The following is a 21,118-nucleotide window of genomic DNA, read 5'->3' on the forward strand; positions in this document are numbered from 1 at the left end:
GAGGGTGGGGCGCCTGCTTTTCTAAAAAAAAAAAAAAAAAAAAAAAAAAAAAAAAAAGTCAGTGGAAAGAAGCTACGGGGGTCATGTTTTAGTACAATGCGTAAATATTTAACCTGGCTGCTCTGAAGCATTGCAAGTATCCTGACACTGAAAATATCTGTTCAATTATGAGCTAAGAAACATATGTCAAGGACTCTATTTTATATTACTTAATAGAGGAGGCTAGAGAACCAGTATGTTATGGTCACAACAATATGAAATTTGGAACAGGGATGTATAAAGCTCAAATAGCAGTCCTGACACTACTACCTGGGAGAGCCCAGTTGACTGTGTTTGCATCTTAGAGCCTCAGGCCTTCCAATGTGAAGTGGGAACACCAACACCTATTGTACGGAAGGTGAAAGCGAGAGGCCACGAGTGACAGGCATTTATCAACAGTAACTTCCATTCTTGTCAAGGAGAATGGATTAAAAATTGCTCAAGTTCTTCCACTATCGAACAGTAGTCTGCTAAGCCATTTTGAACCAGTCACAGGAACAGAAAGATGAACACTAGACAAGGGTGGAGAATATGCTGAATGATTAGACACTGCAGGACAGAGGCTATGCCAAGAAATTCAAAGACAGTGCTTCATTTAGGTCTCACAATAACTCTGTAAAGTAATAATCATTATCTGTACTTTAGAGAGAGGCACCTAAAGCTCAGAGAGGTTAAGTAATTAGCCCCCAAATCACACAGCTAAGAAGTTTCAGAGCTGAGGTACAAACCATGGTATGTCTGATACCAAAACGGAGACTCTTTAGCTACTTACTTATGCTGTCTTGGGCAAAATCATAAGGGGATCGTAAGTAGAGTTGGACAGATAACAGGAAAAGAGGTTTTAAGAAGAAATGTCAATCTGCAAAATTCTGATAATAGAATTGCTGGGAAAACAATAAAAGGCTAACATTTTCAAAGAGTTATGAAGTGTATGCCATGTCTCATGGACTGCTATGCCTGCCTGTTTCATCTCTTTGAATCATTTCAACAGGTTTATGATGTGAGCCCTACCACATCTCTGTTTCATAGATGGGAAAATGAGAAGAGCCAGGGTCACATGATGCTAAGGATGAAATGGGATTGGCACCCTGGAGCCACACTCTTAACCTACATGCTCCTTATAGAGGGAGGCTTACCAAAAATCAGAAGGAAGAACAAAATGAAACAAAACAACTTGTAGAAATATTGATAGATAAGATCATCCCACAATGCATACAAGAAGCACGTAGATCACAAAAAGCAATCAAATAAGTGACAAAATTAACCAGAAGGCCTGAGACTGTGTAGCAAACCCAGAGCTCTGGGAAGGCACGTGGCTTTGTAGAGAGCTCTGAACAGCACACTGAGGATGGGAGAGTAACCAACTAAACTGGGTGGGCCCCTCCTATCACCCAAGGCCAGAAAGTCCCAGAGCAAAGAGCTCTCCAGCTATCTGTAAGGCAGTTCTGCTCAAGCACATGGAACGAGGCCCGGTTTCTCTTTAACATTTGCCATGAACTGTTTTCTGTTCCCTCTCTTCTGGTGTATGATGATTAATGGAATAGGCTTTTATTGCCGCCGTTTCCAACTACTTCAACACACCCATTCAGATTGCTGCAGGAAAGAAAAAAAAAAAAATCCAACTCTTCGAAATTGCTAGCTGTACAGAAATAAATATATATAGGGGTTATACCACTTTAGGTCTAACATTCATGCTTCTAATAGTTCCAGGCCTGTCATTTCCTTAATAATCTCCAATTTTCAAGTGGGTATATTTTTGAATGCAAAAAATTCTTTCCACCTCTATTCAAACATACAAGTTGTGCTTCAGCCTGAGAACAATTTATCAGAAACAAACAAAAAAAAACAACCGATTTTCAAAACAAGCAGCAGATCCAGATGATTTATAGAGCAACAATAATAACGATTTTTTAAAAAGCCCTGGCTAATTTGCATTGTTCTGTTTTATAGCTTTAAAGATTAAAAAAAAATCTGTAATGTTAATAAAGACAGAGAGTTAATAAGAAAATAGTTTAAAAGAATTCCATCTCAGGAGGGATGATAAAGCTGTTCTGGGTGAAATGCAGGTAATTGTTTAAGAAAACGAAAAACAAAAATGTACTAAGATTTGCTTAAAAAAATATGGGCCAGGTAGTTACGGAGACGGGATCCCACATGGCCGACTGAATGGTTCGAGTCCTGGACCCAATGTCTTGTAAAACACACAGGGCTGTGAGATTATATGCCTAGAATTCTGAAAGGAGGGAGAGATAGAGAAGGGATTGTGACATGGCTATGTCCCATGAGGAGTGCTTTCTCATATTCCCTCTCGTTTCTTCTCATTGTCTCTCTGTAATGAGCATATGTGCCCTCTGGAAAATTTAAAAACAAAAAAAGAAATATGGTATCATTGGATCAGCTAATGGTGCAGTGATAATGCAGTACTCTGGTTGCTGGGTCCACATTGGAAGGTCCTAGATTTGCATCCCACGGTCTCCCTGCACATGCCAAACACACACATCTGTGCTGTGATCTTGGGTACCAGAGGCTGGAGATGGATAATGCTATGAAGACTCTGTTAGGAGTAGCTCTCTTTGTCTCTGTCTTACTCTCTTACGTAAGGAATAATTTTTTAAATGCAGTACTCTGGTTGCTGGGTCCACATTGGAAGGTCCTAGATTTGCATCCCACGGTCTCCCTGCACATGCCAAACACACACATCTGTGCTGTGATCTTGGGTACCAGAGGCTGGAGATGGATAATGCTATGAAGACTCTGTTAGGAGTAGCTCTCTTTGTCTCTGTCTTACTCTCTTACGTAAGGAATAATTTTTTTAAAAAACTGGACTGATTAAAAAAAAAAAAACTGGACTGATTCCAAACAAATTCTATATTACATCAATTGTCAGATCCTGTATGCTATTTAATAAACATGTCTCCACTTTGTTATCATATGCTAATTTGGAGGAAAAATCTAATTACAATAAAGATCTACATACTTTTAAATGGAGTAAAAATGGAATTTAGCAATGAACTAGGTAGAGAGAAAAGTAGTTCCCATTCAAGACATTTTCTGTGCTCTCTACATTCAGTCATGAAGTCAGGCTTTCAGAGTGCAGGGTGAAATTTCATCCCCAAATGACTAGGTGGGGCCTTTAGTTGAGAGGGTCCGCAGATGCAGCATCTCATGCAGCTCTGCACACACAGCGACACCTTGCAGAAACCAAGTACTGAGCGGTTCCATCTCAATTTCCTCGCTCTTCTGATTTAACGTTAAACTTCACAGTGGGTAATGGATGGAGAGATGCTATATAGAGGACTCATTTTTACCAGATGTTACTGTAAAAGCCTGCACAACAGGCTGTTCAACAATGCAGCCAGCTGACTAACACCACGGATGCAACAGCACAATGAATCCTGATTTCCGCTGCCCAGAGAGGACGAAGTGTGCAATGAGAATGGAACGTGTCCTGCATGGAATTGCCCAAGTGACCAGAACCACACTGCATCTCTGATCACCCACTGTCAAACGAGCAATGGTTTCCAACTGGACACAAGAGAATCTTAATCTTCTCAAAGAGCTGAGGGCAAACACCTTAGCCACCATTACTCATTTCATTTAGAACGAAGTGATGCTGTATTAATGAAACAGTCCCAAAGCTATTTCTTAAATACCCCATCTGATCCAACTTAGAATGTACACAAAAGGCACTCACATACTGAAAATGCAAATACAATGGAGGTCTCAGGCTAGCAGAGATCCATGGTCTAGATAATTCCACAAATATAGGAGACAAGTTGGGGGACAATGGGAGGTGCAAATGGCTCAGGTTACTCAGTCCTAAGCAAGGACCTTGTTAATTGTCCACTGTTTAAACAACTGTGGCTTCAGCAAATTCTATAGCAAATGATTTTTTGGTTAACACCTGAAATACTTTATTCAGTTCCAAGCCTTGAGAATTTGGTGTTGTCATGATCAAAAGTATGTTTCCTTTTGTTTGATGGGCAGGAGGGGGAGTGAGGAGGGCAACTTCTTTTTAACACATATCCTCTTTTGTGTTGAAATTTTTGCCTTATTCCAGGATGCCATGACAAATACAGTAGCAAACTGACAGTGACTATGAAGCTGAGACCACAGCTAACTAACAGCAGTGTATCTCTGGCATCAGGAATGACAAGTAGCCACCACCAGCACTTGGGAACAGCAGACTTCCAGACTTCCACTCTCTAGAACTCCGAACACACATAACCAAATTGTCCATTTTACACAGGAAAGACTTGGGCTGATCTGTAGGCCATCCGGACCCATAAGCCAAAATAATGGCCAACCTGATTTAACAAAAAGAACCATCAATGTGGAGTTGCATTACTAGCATGACTGTGCTTTGGCATCCAAAAGGATTAATGGGGCTTATGTGATCTGAGGACGAGGATCCTTTATCAACATGAATAGCCAATCTGGGGCACCAGCCACAGCTCAGATCCCTAGGTTCTATTCTAGTCTATCAACTACAAGTCAGTTCTCTGAGTCTCAGCATCTTCCACTGACATAATGAAGTCTGGACAAAACTATGGGAAAATATTCATACTCTCATGATTAGGATTTTCTGTTGGGTCAGGCAATCTCATTCTTAACCTTTATTTGATGAGAAGACACAAGAGTAGATTTGTAGCTCCATTCCCTCTCAAGTCAGCTCTCCCATTTCTTGGCTAACCAATGGAATCCCAACATCAAAATCTGGCCTCTCCACCAAGGTAGATCATGGCTGATTTCTTAATGATTCCTCTTCCTCCAATAAAAGAAAGAAATTCCTTGGCTCCATAAAATGGGGAACAAACCCAGCCTCAGTGGCACAAGTGAAAGCATGCTCAACTGCAATGCTGGAAGCCACATGGCCAACCATGCATTCAGACCCCCAGCCTGACTGACCTGAAACGCACTGGGGTGTGCCTGTGTGCCCAAGATTCTGGATAGTTAGAAGGCTGGAAAAAGTGGACTATAAGACCCTGTGCATCTCTCTCACACTTACATGTGTTCATGCACGTATGCACTCTATCACGAATAAAACAAACTTGTTTTACTCTTGGATCAGAAAGCGACAAACTGGCCTTCCTATCCTTGTTCATGTCCTCTTCACTCAGTTTTCCACACAGTAAGCAGTGATCATTCTGAAACACAAATCTGATCATGTGTGCTTTTACACTCTTCCTATCAGCCTAGGACGAAGACCTGAGGTAGGATGCTGTCCTACTGCACACTTGGGGTTCTGCAGTATGAACCAACGCTTCTCAAAGTGTGGTTTCTGGGCCACCAGGCATGCCACAATTCAGGATGCTTACTGGAAAATCTCTTAAACACTATCCAAAACTACAGAAAGAGTCTTAGGAAGACAAGCCCAGGATTTTGCATTTTAAAATAAGCACCTCAGATACATTTTTACACTAAAATTTGAAAAGCACGGCTAGAGATTTAGGAGATTTAAATTCAACTTCATTTCCACCTGTCTGATACAGAACAAATCCAAAAAAAAAAAACCTTCCCAAGCTTCGGTATGCTGGTCTTTCACACGGAAATAATAGCAATGGACTTATGTACCTTAACGCCTAAGGTGACTGCAAGGAGAAATACAACTAAAAGTGCTTTCTAAACTGCAAAATGTTATACAAGAGGTAAGTAATAGTAATAGTGATCAGCAATTTCATTACCAGGAATATAGCAAGCCTAGATTTTTCTATCCTGAGACTGACACAACTGGAAACTATCATGTGTACATTATTTTATTACCATAATTATATGTCAGATAGATATCCAAGAGTATACAGCAGTAATAACTGGTGGAGCCAGCAGGTGGCATTGTGGTTAAGGCACTGGACTCCTACAGGGCTGATGGCAGTTTAAGTCTTGGACTCAGCAGCTTGAAAATCATGTTGGGTGTGTGTGTGTGCATGCCCAAAATCCCAGAAGGAGAATGGAGAAGGGATTGTGGTGTGGCCATCTCCCCACCCCAGGAGATTTCTCACTTTCTTTCTCTCTGTCTTTGTCTCTCTCTGGCGACCATACACACCCTATGGCAAAAACCTTAAAACAATTATAAAAATAGCAATGGACAGGAACATGCACCCCTACTAAGAACTTGTTGATGATCATATCTGGCAACTAATGGGTAAGGCTCAGGAGCACTAGATATCCAGCAACGCATGACTGGACACCCTTGTTCAGAAGCACAACTCTTCTAGGAACACAAAGTAATTATCTATAGCTTTGGCACTGAAAACAATGTAGCACAGTAGTAACAGCATCAGATTTTTGGGTCCCTGACATGCCTGTGATCTTATGGAAAAAGTTAAGCTCTTGAACAGTAGCTCTTTCCTCTGTGGAGCTATTCCCTTGAGAACCTAATGAAAACTATGGGCCATTTCTCCAAAAAATTGCATGTAAATGCAAAAATTTTACCTTAACGTCTGTTTTAATTTTTTTTTGCATATAATAGGGAATAATGATAATTACCTCTCAGGGTACCAAGAGGATGCTATTATTTTTAAAAAAAGAATATTTAAAAGCACTTTGTAAATTATGAAGTTACTATTATCTCTTTTTTAAAAGTGACTTAAGGTCTGACTCTATAGAATAATTAGCAGAAAAGATAAAGAGACTTTTTACTCTGTGCTCCCAGGTACCAATAACTTCCACTCCACCCAATTAAAAAAATGGGCAAATGATCTGAACAGATATTTCTCCAACAAAGATGTGTAAGTAGTCAACAAGTACTTGAAAAGATATTCAACATTAGTCATGGCGAAATCTGAACCAAAACCTAAATGATGTAAAACTAAGAGCCTGTAAAGGGAAAGGTCTCCATCTCCTCCTCTGTAAAGCAGGTTAGCTATCCGCGTGACCTTGAGCTCCTACCTGGTTCTTTAAGTTTGTACTGTGGATGGCTGCTCTAACCTTGCTTTGTGGACTTGGGGTTTATGCCTGTCCTAAGAAGTACTTACAACCCTCAAGAATTTTTGTTACAAAAGGCCAGATTCATTAGTGTACATTTTAATATCTGCTTGTAGTTGCTCCTTCTGTGTCATTAGGCAAATATATATAGGTATAATTCCTAGACCCGTACATTATGAGTTTCTTAAGAATTCTCGTCTCTGCACCTCTCAGATCTTCATACAGGCCATTTGACAAACCCTGCAATTCAGTAATCATTTGTTAAATTAGACAGTCTGTCTCGCATGATTAAGACTTACAGAAAAAAAAAATATAAGTAAAAACAAAAAAACCTTCCAAACAAGATAGTTTTTATTGTTTATAAACCAGAGTTCCATCGGGTATAGAATAAATTTCAAATTGTTTTCCGAAAAAATCCAGTTATGCTGCAATTCATTTTTAAACTAGCAAACATAAAATAAGAGCTCTACTCTAGGAGCTGAGAGTTGAGGTAGATGGAGAGATTTATAGAATACCTCCAATACATACACATACTCATGTATTAACTGTCTCCACATTCATACATATATAACTGCAATCATGAAGTGAAATGGAGATGACAGAATCGGGCATAAGAAATAGCAACGATAGATGGAATCGCATACATGATGCGCTAACGGAAGTGTGGGCCCATTCCCCTTTGAAATCCTTCCGTATAGGAACAAGGTTACAGGAAGGAGGTTTGTGTCCCTGCTATTTGTTTCAGCATTATTAGTTACATGCAAAGTACAAACAATACAAGTTTGGTTCAAAGAATATCAGATTCATTCACCACTTCATGAACTTTATAGCCAAAGCACCGAAGACGACTGACACACCAGCCAAAGCTCTGAAGCAATGTCCGTGTCTGCCACCACCTTAGAGGGTGGGGACTTTGTCCAGATCCAGCACAGATGAGCACCTGAACCAAGTAAGAGCCTCACAGCAACACTGCAGCTCAAAACAAACCAGACTAGCTTAGATACAGTAAAACATTCTAAATGAAGACAAGAATTGGAATGTGCACAGGATGGCACTGCCCACTAAGCACACACACGTGCTTGTGTGTAAGCACGACACACAGGCTGGCTGGAATCAGCCTGAACTTTCTGGGGACCCCAGTGGAGCAGAGCAGTGCTGTGTCTCCATATCACTCAGGCTCCCTGAAACCACAAGCGCTTCTCAGCTGTCCCTATGGCAGCTCCTCCCCATCAGGTGACAGGTAACAGCATGAACAGTAGCAGCTCTTTCACATCTGAAGCAGCCAAGCATCTGCCTTCACAACCTGGCGCCAGCCAGGGAGCTGGTGTCTGTATTTTCAAGCCCTGCCCTGGAGCAGAAAGGCGGGCACATGCCTGACAAAGCAAGAATCTCAAACGTAGGAGATTAAATTCACTTATATCTTTGAGAAGCTACTTGCATCCAGAAATGAGCCCAAAGGAAGTAAATAAACCGTTTGATGTAGCAGTCTGAAGCTCTACCTACACTCAGAAAAGAGTTCAAAGGAAGCAGACAAAGCATATGAAGTGGCCTGGCCCTGTGTCCTGGTAGTTAAAGAAGTCAGATGGCCAATGATGCGGTTCAAATCCCTGCCCCAGCAGCTTGGAAAACATGCGAGCCTCAAGCCCAGAGAGGATGAAGAAGCAGACAAGGGATTACAACATGATCATGCCCCACGAAGGGCGCTTTCTCCCTCTCTTCTCTCCACCTCTTTCTGGCAGAGAACGACATAGCTCTGGTAGAAAGCCAACCAAATAAAAAATCTGAAATTGAGAGACGTGATCCAATGGGAGACCTCAAAACGGACCTTCACTGGCATTATGTGCAGCATATCATGATATGCCCATGAATTGCTTTATATCTGGGTCTGCAGTGAGTTGCAAAGCAATACCTTGACAGAGATCATTAACCCCATAACCGTGTTATTCTGGTAAAATTTTGGTGCTTCCATTCTAGTGACAGACTCAAAATCATCACATGCAGATACTGTGGGATGTTCCATTTGCCAATACAGGATGGAGTCAAATTGAAGTGAAAGCCCTACAAGTTGCAGCTCGAAACACAACCAATAACCCTGCATCATTTAACGCTTGGCTCCGACTTCCCTATATCTTGAGGAAGTCCTAGAAGCTGCTATGAGTGGTTTACAGTCGACTCAATTCAGCATAATTGATACTTGCTTAAAAGGGGAAACGCGATCATCCTTACTATTGCTAACATCCCATTAAGACTTAAAGTTAATTAGGCTGTGTTCTATAAAGTCAATTTGAGGCATTTGTCTCAATAACATTATTGTAATTATTCCTCATCAGAATGAACACTGCCTCCTACTGCGTGCCATGTCCTGTGTAAACAACAACAAAAACCCAACAACTCACATTCCATTCTCCACCTGAGTTATTGAAGTAGGCTTATCTTTACACAGACAGAAAACAGGAATTCACAGATACCGACAGGTTTTAAAAAATACAAAGGCAGGTTTAAGCATCCTGTGTTAAATTTCCAAAGGCCAAAAAACTAAAAGCGAAGTAAAAAAGCATGACAAATTCTATTTCTATATATTATAACAATGCCGTGGAAGTAAAAAAGAGAAGCATCCATTGGAGTTAATGTCATCTGTGGCTAGTGTCTAGGAACAGACACCACAGCACGTTCATGGCCTGACCACCATGGCGCCTTGGCAATGCATCCTCTACCTCACGGAGAACTGTGGTTCTCAGCAGTCCTCAGAGGCTCGGGCAACGTGCTGGGGATGCAAAGAGCCAGAGGCACCAGGACACCCACTGATGACATTTCTAGTAAGCAAGAGCTGAAAGTGATTTCCCTGGCACTGTTCCTCAAGACCCAGAGTTTAAGTGAGTCTTTTAAAGTATGATATTCAATAAAATATAGATAAAATTTAATTGTTAGAGAGACAAAAAATATATATATAAAAAAATCAAAAGAAAGAATGGTGGATCAGGCTGGTTCCGTGGCACAGCCACAATGGGTGCTTAAGCGATGCTGGAGCCGTATGTGAGATCATGGGTTTGGTTCCCTGGTCCCCCTACATGTCAGGTGGATGCACACACCCATGATCTTAGCTGGCTGGCTGGGCTGGTGGAGGATCAAAACATGAGACCCTGTTGAGGATATCTGTCTCTCTCTTTCATGAAAGAAAACTACAAAAAAGAAAGAGAGAGAGTAATTTAGCATAGTGATCTACACTATGTTATTGAGCTCTAGTGACTAAGTGCTAAAATTGGAGTTAAAGCTTTTTTCCTTCAACTTGCCAGAAAGGGAATGAACTCACTGGAGAGAGAGAAAGAGAGAGAGAAAGAGAGAGAGAGAGAGAGAGAGAGAGAGAAAGCACCTCCTGCCGCCATGAGGAATGGTCACACTGCAATCTCCTCTCTTCCATCTCTCCCTCCTTTTGGGATTTTGGACATGCACCCACATGTGCCTCATGTGTTTTTCAAGTCACTAGGTCCAAGACTCTGTATAGTCAGCCACCTTAACCACTACATACCTGGCTGGTCCTAAAACATTTTTAAAATGATACTTCAGGAGGAAAACTAAAATTAATAGTATTTTCTTAATACTTATCCCCGGACATCATCAGTGGCCCAATGATATGATCATAACTGGCAGGAGAGGAGAGGATGAAGAGAGAAGGGAGAGGGACTGAGCTAGGGAAGGTGCACCCCACAAATGCAGTTGGCTCCTACAGAGCTTAACCCATGGGAAGCAAGTGCCCTTAGAACAGTGGTTCTCAAACCTGGCTGCAAATCACATCTAAGAAGAGATGCTTCAGCCATCCCAGTGCCCAGACTGTGCCCACCTCCTCCACCTGCCAATCAAATCAAACTTCTAAGGGGTGGGTCCCAGGCACCAATGGGTTTTAAACCTGCCCAAGTGAATCCATTATGCAGGGAAAGCTGAAACCCAGTGCCTTAGATATACAAAATGCTTCAGATGAAATGATCCTAAAATTAGATACTGACAATGACATCTCTGCATTTGTTAGGGGGGAAATAATGGAAAAAGAGTAGTGGAATCAGTTATAAGCCAAAAGTTCAAGTTCCAATTTTTCCCCTAATGACCTAAGCGACCTTGAGGAAATGCCCTGATTTCCTGGGGCCTCAATGTATACTCCCTTTAAAAACATGAAGAGGTTCTACACAATGTTTTAAGAGCTATTTAATTCTATGGTTTTGACATGCATACCAATAAACAAAAAGCTGTAAATGGGATAGTTTTTGCCAGGTTTAGAAAGTCTATGTTAAATCAGAATTCAGAGCTCAAGTCAAAGCTAGTATCTTCACAGTTTGATCCCAGAATTTACTCATTTATTTTTTGTAAAAAAAGTTATTTCAATGTATTTGTTATTATTATTTTAAATCCTATAGGGCATATGCACTCACTCGAGAGAGACAGAGAAAAAGGGAAAGTGAGAAAGCGAACCACCAGGTCTGGGACTTGAACTGCAGTAAGCTATGTGGGAATCCAGTGCCTTAACCACCATACCACCTGCCAGCTCCACTAATTTACTTTTTATAACTTCTGTTTTTAAAAATATTTTATGAGAGAGAGACAGACAGAGATAGACATAGACTGACATTTTGACATGGTCTTACCATACCATAATCTCCCTGCCCCAGCCTTCCAGCCAGCCAAGATCAGGGGCACACACCACAGCAAACAACCCAGGCCTCCCATGCAGTCCCAGCCTTAGGAAGCAGTGCCCTTCCACTTGTGCCACCATGCCTGAGCCATACTCTTTTCAACATTTTTTAAAAAAATAATCATTTATTTTATTTTACTTATCATTATTATTATTTTAATTTGCTATAGGGCACATGTGCATGCATGCATAAGGAAGAGAAAGAAGGTGAGAAAGCAAACCACCAGGTCTAGGATGCAAACTGCCGATGGCCATATGAAAATCCACCACCCATGCCATCTGCTGGCCCCACTCTTAAATTTTTTAAGAGCTAGACCCACCAGTAAAAACTGAGTGAATTCTGCATATGTCAGGTGTCTTTTTCTCTCTTTACCAAAATGTAGTTGCACAAATTCTGATTCCCAGTTAAACGGAATATGTTGATGAATTGTGGTCTGTCCAAAAACTTGCTTAACATCCTCTGAAAAGAGAAAAGAAAAGCTGATTAAGACAATCCAAGTCAGGTTTTTCCTTAAAAAATATTTCTATTTCCTCTTGTAAATAAGTATTTCCATTTCTTTTTATAAAAATGTAGCTCAATTTTAAACACACACACACAGATTACAAAAGCATGGTGGAAAAAAAATCAGAATCCTCCCAGAATCAGGCAAGAATCAAAGTTAATAATCCCATCAAATAAAATAAAGAGAAGAGGAAATCAAGAAGTCACATACATACAACCTGTAGGAAGTAGGAAAGCAAAGTAATAAGGTAATAAAACTATTATCATCTAATTTATTTTGTTTCAACCTGTATTATTTTCTAGGTACAAGGACAAGAATTCAATCGTTAGTGGTTGAAAATGCATACCTACGTACACAAGCATGTAGATAACGTTGTAAGTCTTAAATGTAGTCTTTTCAGTTATAAAAAAAGGTTTTTGAGAGATTTAGAAGTCAGATAAAAACTGATGCACATAATCTACCTCCCGAAGACTGAGTTTTAAAAAAATCCAACAATTTATCAAGTTGCACTTGGAGGCAAGAAGAGGACGAAAAGTCAGTGGCATAATTCTTCAACTTTACGCTGCAGTCTTTTGCTTTGAAAGTTCTCCATTCGTTCAAATAATCCCATTTCAAGATGGACTACCAAATGCACCTGGACTGGCTCTGCACCTCTAAGCTCTACTGCAAATTTTAAGAACTCTGACAGAGAAAAAGAATATTAAAAATATCACTTCTCTAAAGCTTCATGTCTTTATTAGTCTCCTTCTCCCAAGTAAAGTAACTGTCTGGAGGGTGAAGGGAACACAAACCATTCTTATACTAATACATTTGCTTTTGGCTTCCTTTAAATATATCTAACAAACCTGTTCATATTTATGAAATAACTGTGCCTGATGCCTTTTCTTATTATTATTTTGCTTATGTTTTTTAAAAATGGAAAAAGGTTATTTAGCTTCTAAAGGGTGCTAAAACATGTGATACATACTTTTACTATTTTCCCCAAATTTCTTATTTCTACCTCTATTGTGTTCACAAAGTTTTTATTCTGTGCTTTTAGACTTTCCAGAACTGTTAAGTCTTGCGATGAAGAAACAGAAAGGTTGCCTTTGGTAAAAAGGTCAGGTGTGTATTTGCACAGAGAAGGCAGTAAAACTCAGAATAACGCTGGGCATAAACTTTATAAAAGGTGGCAGAAAACCTCAGGTTGGTGCGGACAAAGGCAATGAAATAAAACTTTTAAAGTGAAACCCTCAATTTCTCTGAATGTATTGTGTTTTCTCCATTTTGGGGGGAAAAAAGAGAGAGAGAGAGAACAAAGATGCAAGAAAACTGAAGTGAATCAAGAACTGGGATTGAAAAGAAAAAGAAAAGGTGAAAGACTTCAAGAGTCAAAGAAATAAGTAAAAAGAGACTTCAATCATTATTATTTGTTTTTTTGGAGGTTTTTGCTACAGGGCACATGCACTTACCAGAAAGACAGAGAGAGACAGAGAGACAGAAAGTGAGAAATCACCCTTGGGGGTGATGGCCACGCCGCAATCCCTACTCCTCCATTCTCCTCTCAGGATCTTGGGCACGCATGCACATGCGCCCGTCATCAGTTTCAGCCACCGGGTCCGGGACTCAAACCAAGGTCGACTACATGGGAGTCCAGGGACATAGCCATTTCGCCAACTGCTGGTCCCCTTTATTTATTTTTGGCCAGAGGGCACATGAGAGAAACAAAGAGAGCAGGAAAGCACCCCTCAATGGGACATGGTCAGTCACAATCCCATCTTCTCCACTTCTCCATCCTGTCAGGATTGGGTGCATGTGAGCAAATGCACCTGGTATGTTTTTCAAGTCACTAGCACCCAAACTCGAATTGCTCAGCCAGCCATATGGGATCTGGCTCTTTTAACCACTAAGTCATAAGGCTGGCCCTCACTTGAACTTCTGAGAGGAAATCATGAAACTATTGGGTCATTGGGAAAATCATGATGCATTTTTCCATAGAAAAACATGTCATGACTTTCCTGATAGAATTCAAATGACTTGAGTTCAAATTCTACTAGCTGTTATAGCAGCTAAAATTTCTTGGGTGCTTATCCAAGATGTAACAGGTATTATTCTCATGGCTGTATGAATAAATCCCTTACTAACTTGAAGTGGGACCTTCTTCAGTGGCAAAATGTATTAACTGAGTTAATCAGTAATTCCTTCCCAGTTCTAGGAAATTCAATCTATACCTCTGGATAAAGCAGACTCATTAGAGATACAGCAAAACCTCCCACAATCTTCTAATCTAAACCAATAATTAATGAGAAATGGTGTTCAAATATCCCATTCCCTGTGCGACTATGACTGGGGTCAGGATCTCTTTCTGAAAATATTATCTTGAGCCTGCCCTGTGGCCTGGTGGTTAAGGGAACCGGATCCCTCATGGCCAACAACATGGTTCAAATCCTGGCCCCAGTGGTTTTAAATTAATTAATTAATTAAAAAATAAACTGAAAATTATCTTAAAGAGTTATGCATTGATTAGGTTCACCCTTTACTCATTTTTAACTTTCCATGGAAACAGACAAAATTATGAAAAGAAGGAGGTAAAGAAGACTGTCCAGATCAGCTAGTGTAACGCAGTAATGTGTACACACATATTATGTCACATGTAGACTGGGAGCATCCTCAGGGCCACCATAATGCAGCCACCAGTGGAGGACTTTCACATCATTGCCCCTATGCCTGGTGCCTCCCTCAGCTGAGCAGCATACCCACCACATGACCCTGAGGTCTCATCCTCCATTTCTGACCTGGTCTAACATACTGCCTATTTTAAGAATGCCAGTCCTTCGCTGGCTGCCTATCGACTCCTGAGGAGCATAGCTAGGAGCACTGTAGTAGTCCCTATGGGAAGAGGAAGCTTAGTAGGAGGTATATGGTTGGATCCAAGGACAACCCAGAAGCTCCACAAGCTGCAATTTAACAGCAGATCCAAACATAATGGAGGCTCAAGTTAGGATTTCTTTCTCCTTTTAGGAAGCACAAGTAGATTTCTTTTTTTTTCTTTAGAGGTTTTTGCTATAGGGCGTGTGTGCTCGCCAGACAGACAGAGAGAGACAGAGAGAGACAGACAGAGAGACAGAAAGCGAGACATCACCCCCCAAGGGGGATGGCCATGCCACAATCCCTTCTCCTCCATTCTCCTCTCAGGACCTTGGGCATGCACGCACACGCGCCTGGTGTGAGTTTTAAGCCACTGGGTCCGGGACGCGAACCGTGGTCGACTACGTGGGAGTCCAGCGACATAGCCATTACGCTAACTGCTGGTCCCTGGAGCACAAGTAGATTTCTCACTTAACATCGGATGTTTTAAGATTTCTCCACGTTTTGTGAGGCAATGAGAGGCAACAGTACTTCTTTGATCTTTATTTCTTCCACAATTGAGAATCAGAACCCCCAATAAGATCCTGATTCTACTATCTACTCCCAACCTTCTGCCAGCTCTAGATCATGGGTATATGTACCAAGTGTTATCGCATTAAACCAGTAGAAAATCAGAAACTAGAAACAAAAGCAATTTGCAAGTTCAATTGTGCTCTATAGTATGGCTCCCCCAGGCAAGTCCTTGTGCTCTACCATGAAAGACTCAAGAAACCAACAGAGTTGTCCCACCGCTAAACCCTTAGTATTCTCTAACTGGCAGTCCTGGAGAGGATAGAGGTTACCCGTAATAACCTAACCTTCAGGTTGCTCACTGGATTCAGAACAACCTGTAACTCACCAGTTGGGGGTTTTCGAATAAGTAGAACTTGGCAAACTTATCACCAACTTAAAAAGAATATAAAGGAAGTCTCTCCTGGTTGAAAATACAAGGCCTTAAACTCTTACTGCCAGTCTGAGATCACATAAAGAAAGAAGCAAAACTGAGTCAACATTAGAATGCGAATGTAGCACGAGGTATATATTTTGGTTATATAAAGTCATATTTTTCTCAGCCATTCTTCCTGAAAATGAAAACAAATTAGACTGTTTATCTCTTAAAGTATAATCATTGTTATTTCACTCTGTGCCAAACAAGTTATGTTTGGAAGACTTTTAGTTCCCATATCACCAAATAATGGTAATATTATTTAAGACAAGACTTTACCAAATAAGCTCAAGGAGCCTTTTTACTTGAGTTTATTTCTGGGACTTCATGTTCTCCACAAATGTTGACAGCTTAAAAGTCTGTGGCTTTTTTTTTTTTTTTTCATTTTACTATACAAAAAGACAATTACAAAGTGGCAGTAGGTTGTTCCTAAAGATAACTTCAAAAAGTTAACTAATTCATTCTAAGTTAATGAATTTTCCAAAGAATGGCTGTAGTCACAGATTTTTAAAAGCTGGGTCACAGATGACACGATCTTATATAAAGTCCTAATGAAGCTGCCAAAAATCAACTAGAACTAATTAATGAGTCTAACAAAGTAGGAAGATATAAGATCAGTATATAAAAATTAATTGCATAAATAAGCAACCCAAAAATAAACAATTCCATTTACAATAGCTTCATATAAAAATTAATTGCATAAATAAGCAACCCCAAAATAAAGAAAACAATTCCATTTACAATAGCTTCAAAAAAATGAATAAATTTAACAAATAATGTATAAACCTATTATACTTTAAAAACTACAAAATATGGGATCAGTAGTTAGCGTAATGGCTGTGTTGCTGGTCTCCCATGTAGTCGACCATGGTTCGTGTCCTGGACCCGATGGTTTAAAACTCACGCCAGGCGCATGTGCATGCGTGCTCAAGATCCTGAGAGAAGAATGGAGGAGAAGGGATTGTGGCATGGCCATCCCCCCTGGGAGGTGATTTCTTGCTTTCTATCTCTGTCTCTCTCTGTCTGACGAGCGCATGCGCCCTATAGCAAAATCCTCTTCAAAAAAAAAACTACAAAATATGGTTGAAATTTAAAAATACATAAATAAATGTGAAAACATCTTATGCTCATGGATTAGATGACTTAATACTGCTAAGACAGCAATACTCCCAAAATTAATATTGAAATGGTAATAGCCCCCCAAATGATCTACAGATTCAATGTAATTTTTATCAAAATACCTGATGGCTTTTCTTGTTTTTTTTTGCTGAAATCGACAAACTGATCCTAAAATTCATATGAAAATTCAAGGGCCACAAAATTGTTTTAAGGAACAATTTTGAAAAAGAGCAGAGTTGGATTTTAATTTTATTACAGAACCATAGTAATCAAGATTGTGTAACAAGGATGCACAATAGACATACAGATGGACAAAAGAGTCAAGAAGTAAACCTGCAGATTTCTGGTCAATTCATTTTCAACAAAGGTGATAAGAAAATTCAATAAGAAAAGACTAGCTTTTTCAACATCTGGACACAGATTTGAGCCCCTTCTCACACCATAATAAAAGTTAACTCAAATTGATCAAAGGCCTAAAGAGCTAAAACTGTGAATAGTTTTAGAAAATAAAATATTTTCAGGATAATTTTAAAAGAAAACGTAGGCACAATTTTTGTGACCTTGGATTAGGAAATGACTCATTATCTAAGACATCAAAAACACAAGTAACTAAAAAAAAAAAAAAAAAAAAAGATAAATTGATTTTCATCACAACTGAAACATTATACTCCAAAGGACATCATTAAGGAAATGAAAAGACAGCCTACAGACTGGGACAAAAGCTTTGCAAATCATATGTCTGATAATGTACTCTAGAATATACAAAGAATTCTTATAACTCAATAATAAAAAGACAAATAATCCAATTTAAAAGTTAGAAAAGGATCTAAGTAGAAATTTTTCAAAAGAAAACATGCAAATGGTCAAAAAGCACATGAAAATGTTTGACATCATTAGTCATCAGGGAGATGAAAATCAAAATTGCAATGAGATAAAAGTTGACCCTACTAGGATGGTTATGATCCAAAAAATAATAATAATAACAACAAGGGTTGGTAAGGATGTGAAGAAACTGCAACTGTCATTCACTGGTAGTGGAAATATAAAATGGCACATTCACTTTGGAAAATAATCTAGTAGTTTCTTAAGAGTTCAACACGGGGCCAGTCTGTAGCCTAGTTAAAGGAGCTGGTCTGTAGCCTGGTTAAAGAAGCCAGATTCCACATGGCCAGTGGCTGTTTGAATCCCAGCCTTAGCAGCTTGAAAGACAAGCTGGGTGTGAAAGTGCTCAAGATCCCTACTGGAGGAGAGATAAATGGAGACAATATGATTGTGGCATGACCATGCTGCAATGAGTCAGGCAGAGGGTGCCTTCTCTCTTTGTCTCTCTGTCTCCTTTTGGTGGGTACATGTACCCTCTGGCAAATAAAAAGAAAAAGTTAAACAGAGTTACCATATCACTCAGCAATTCCACTTAGGCATATACTCAAGAAAAACTAAAATAAAACTTGTACATGAATAGCAACATTATTCACAACAGCCAAAAAGTGGCAATCCATTTGCCCGTTAACTGATAGATACATAAATAAAATGTGGTCTAGCCATATAATGGAATATGATTCATCAATAATAAGGAATAAAATCCATTTACAATGTGGCTGGGCCTTAAAAATATTATGCTACATAAAAGAAATCTGTCACAAAAAATCACATAGTTTATTATTCCATTTGTCTAAAATGTCTGAAATAGACAAATTTATAGATACAGAAAGTACATTAATGGTGCCTAGAACAACAGAGCTGAAAATAATGGGGAGCAAGTGAAGGGGCGATTGCTAAGGTATGGGAGATTCTTGTCATAGTGATGAAAATGTTTTAAAACTGTAGGTGGTGATAGTTGCATAAATCTATGAATACACTAAAAATAATTGAATTGGGTGAATCATATCTCAATAAAGTTGTCTAAAAAACCTAAAAACATCAAATATTTGCCTCTTACTAATGAGTAATACTGAGTAAATTACTTCCTGACTCAGTTTTCTCAATCTTTTTTTTTAAGAGAATTTTTTAAAAGCATGCACGCATATTCGCCCGGCATGAGTTTTAAGCCAGGGACTCTAACTGTGGTCAACTACATGGGATCCCAGCAATGTAACCACTATGCCATCTGCTGGTCCCAGTTTTCTTAATCTTTAAAATGAGAATAAAAACTCTGTCTAACTAACTGTGTCTAGCACAGTGTTCTACACACAGTAGGTGACTATTAAAATGATCGATTCCCCAAATCTAAGGTCTTAATTATTATATGGGTAACCAAATATTTATGAGTGATACAAAAAAAAATCAGGAACACTGTGATTTGAAAATATCGTAGTTTATACATTCTCAAAAAGCAATAATTTTCCTCAAATATTTAAAATCCATCCTTCTCTGAGCTCATATACTAAAATTTTGAATAAAAAGTGATCAAAAACTAAGTAATTTTCTATTATGTTTCATAAAGTATGAAATTAAGAAAGATTAAGAACCTCCACTCATTACTTTGAAGATCTTTCAGATACTAGAAATATTTAATTGGCAAATTACTTGCACATGCCATTAAGTGGTTAGACTGAATTTGTTTTTATAAATTCTATGGGCTCTTACTCCTTAACCTCCACCACACTATAATCTGAAATCATCGAGGTCTTCATTTATGCAAATTTTAACTTTCTACGTTTTTGTTTCCATACAGTTGCTAAATTAATGCACTTTAGTTTCTAAAAGATTCACTTTTTGAAGCTGCAAATCAAGGAAAACGAGTTTCCCATTAAAATAAAAGAGATTCATCAAGCTGTATTATTTCAAACACTAAACCATAATCTCTCTCACGGATTCTAAAAATGCCAATAATACAATAAACACACAAATAAGGATGTTTCTGTTAAACACAAAAGTAACCCCTCTTGGAGCAAAGCGAGAACTACCAATGGGCTGGCATTTTATTTCTGAACAGCTTCATGCTTTTCCTAATGCTGCAAAATCCTCAAAGAAAGTTGTGGGTTTGCTCTAAGGGAAATAATACTCCACCCTGCTGATATGGTTAACAACAGCTTATATGGCCATCTTCTCTTAAGCAGGGAGCAAAATACAAATTGTCGAATTCGTAAGTTAAATAACTTAATGGAGTAAGTGGATGCAGACCCATCTCTACTGCCATATGCTCCAGTATCAAGGTTGCCATTTCGAACCCTTTCAACAAGTGCCTTTTATATTCATCACAGTGAAGGGTCTGAAGAGGAAAGAAGTTTTCCAGCTACAATTCAGACTTGCTCAAGGAAGTTCTAGGGGGAAAATGGGTGCCATTAAAACAATGAGCACATTAAAACCAAGTTCTTTGTAAGCCTCTATAAACTTTAAAAAATTATTATTCTGAACATGTAGTGATAAGTATCTTTAATAAAATAAGCACACACTGTCAAGCTGGGCCAAGTATCATAATGAAGTCATATAGGGTGCAAAAATTAGGAATAATTTAAAATTCTTCCAGTTCTATACTTGGAGAGAGATGGAACTTCCCCGACTGAAGGTCTTGTGGCAACCCTGAAAAGAATATTGTCTTTCTGGTGCAAGACAAAGTTGTGATTTTATGAAACCAGTCACCTTTCCCCCTTGGAGCCTGTTTTCTCATCCATGAAAGAAAGTCATAAACTATACCAGCCATTGTTCCACTGACGTATGAACTATGTTCCCTTGGAGAGCTTGCTTAAGACACATTCCCAAGCCCCACACCCAAAGTTTCTGAATCAGTAGATCTGAGATGGAGCCAGGAAGTTGGCAGTTTTAACCAACACCTCCATGCTATTACAGTGAGAATTCATCCTTTGCCTCATAGATGAGAATCTCCCTATTCTAAAATCAGATGGATCTATAAATTGTCAAGATTAATACACTAAGTTATCATGACGAATCTTAGTTTACAATAACAAAAAAGGCTGATGGTTGAAGGCCACAGCATAAGATATGAATTGTCCAGCATATGCAGTAACTACATCAACAGCAGAGAGGCCAACGAGAGGTTTTCAGTCAGTCAGAAAAAAT

The 21,118-nt window shown here is 39.2% G+C and overlaps 1 protein-coding gene across 2 annotated transcripts in view; it reads right to left on the bottom strand.

The window, feature by feature from the left end:
• Window positions 1-21,118, bottom strand: part of SLC25A13 (solute carrier family 25 member 13) — a 225,507-nt gene that overhangs the window by 113,168 nt on the left and 91,221 nt on the right. For both annotated transcript variants that reach the window (XM_006157502.3, XM_006157501.3), the window contains exon 5: window positions 11,965-12,104. In XM_006157502.3, the coding sequence (XP_006157564.1) occupies window positions 11,965-12,104 (140 nt within the window). The remainder of the gene's footprint in view (window positions 1-11,964; window positions 12,105-21,118) is intronic.

The sequence above is a fragment of the Tupaia chinensis genome, unplaced genomic scaffold (genome assembly GCF_000334495.1).
Source record: "Tupaia chinensis unplaced genomic scaffold, TupChi_1.0 Scaffold000544_1, whole genome shotgun sequence".
Classification (NCBI taxonomy): domain Eukaryota; kingdom Metazoa; phylum Chordata; class Mammalia; order Scandentia; family Tupaiidae; genus Tupaia; species Tupaia belangeri.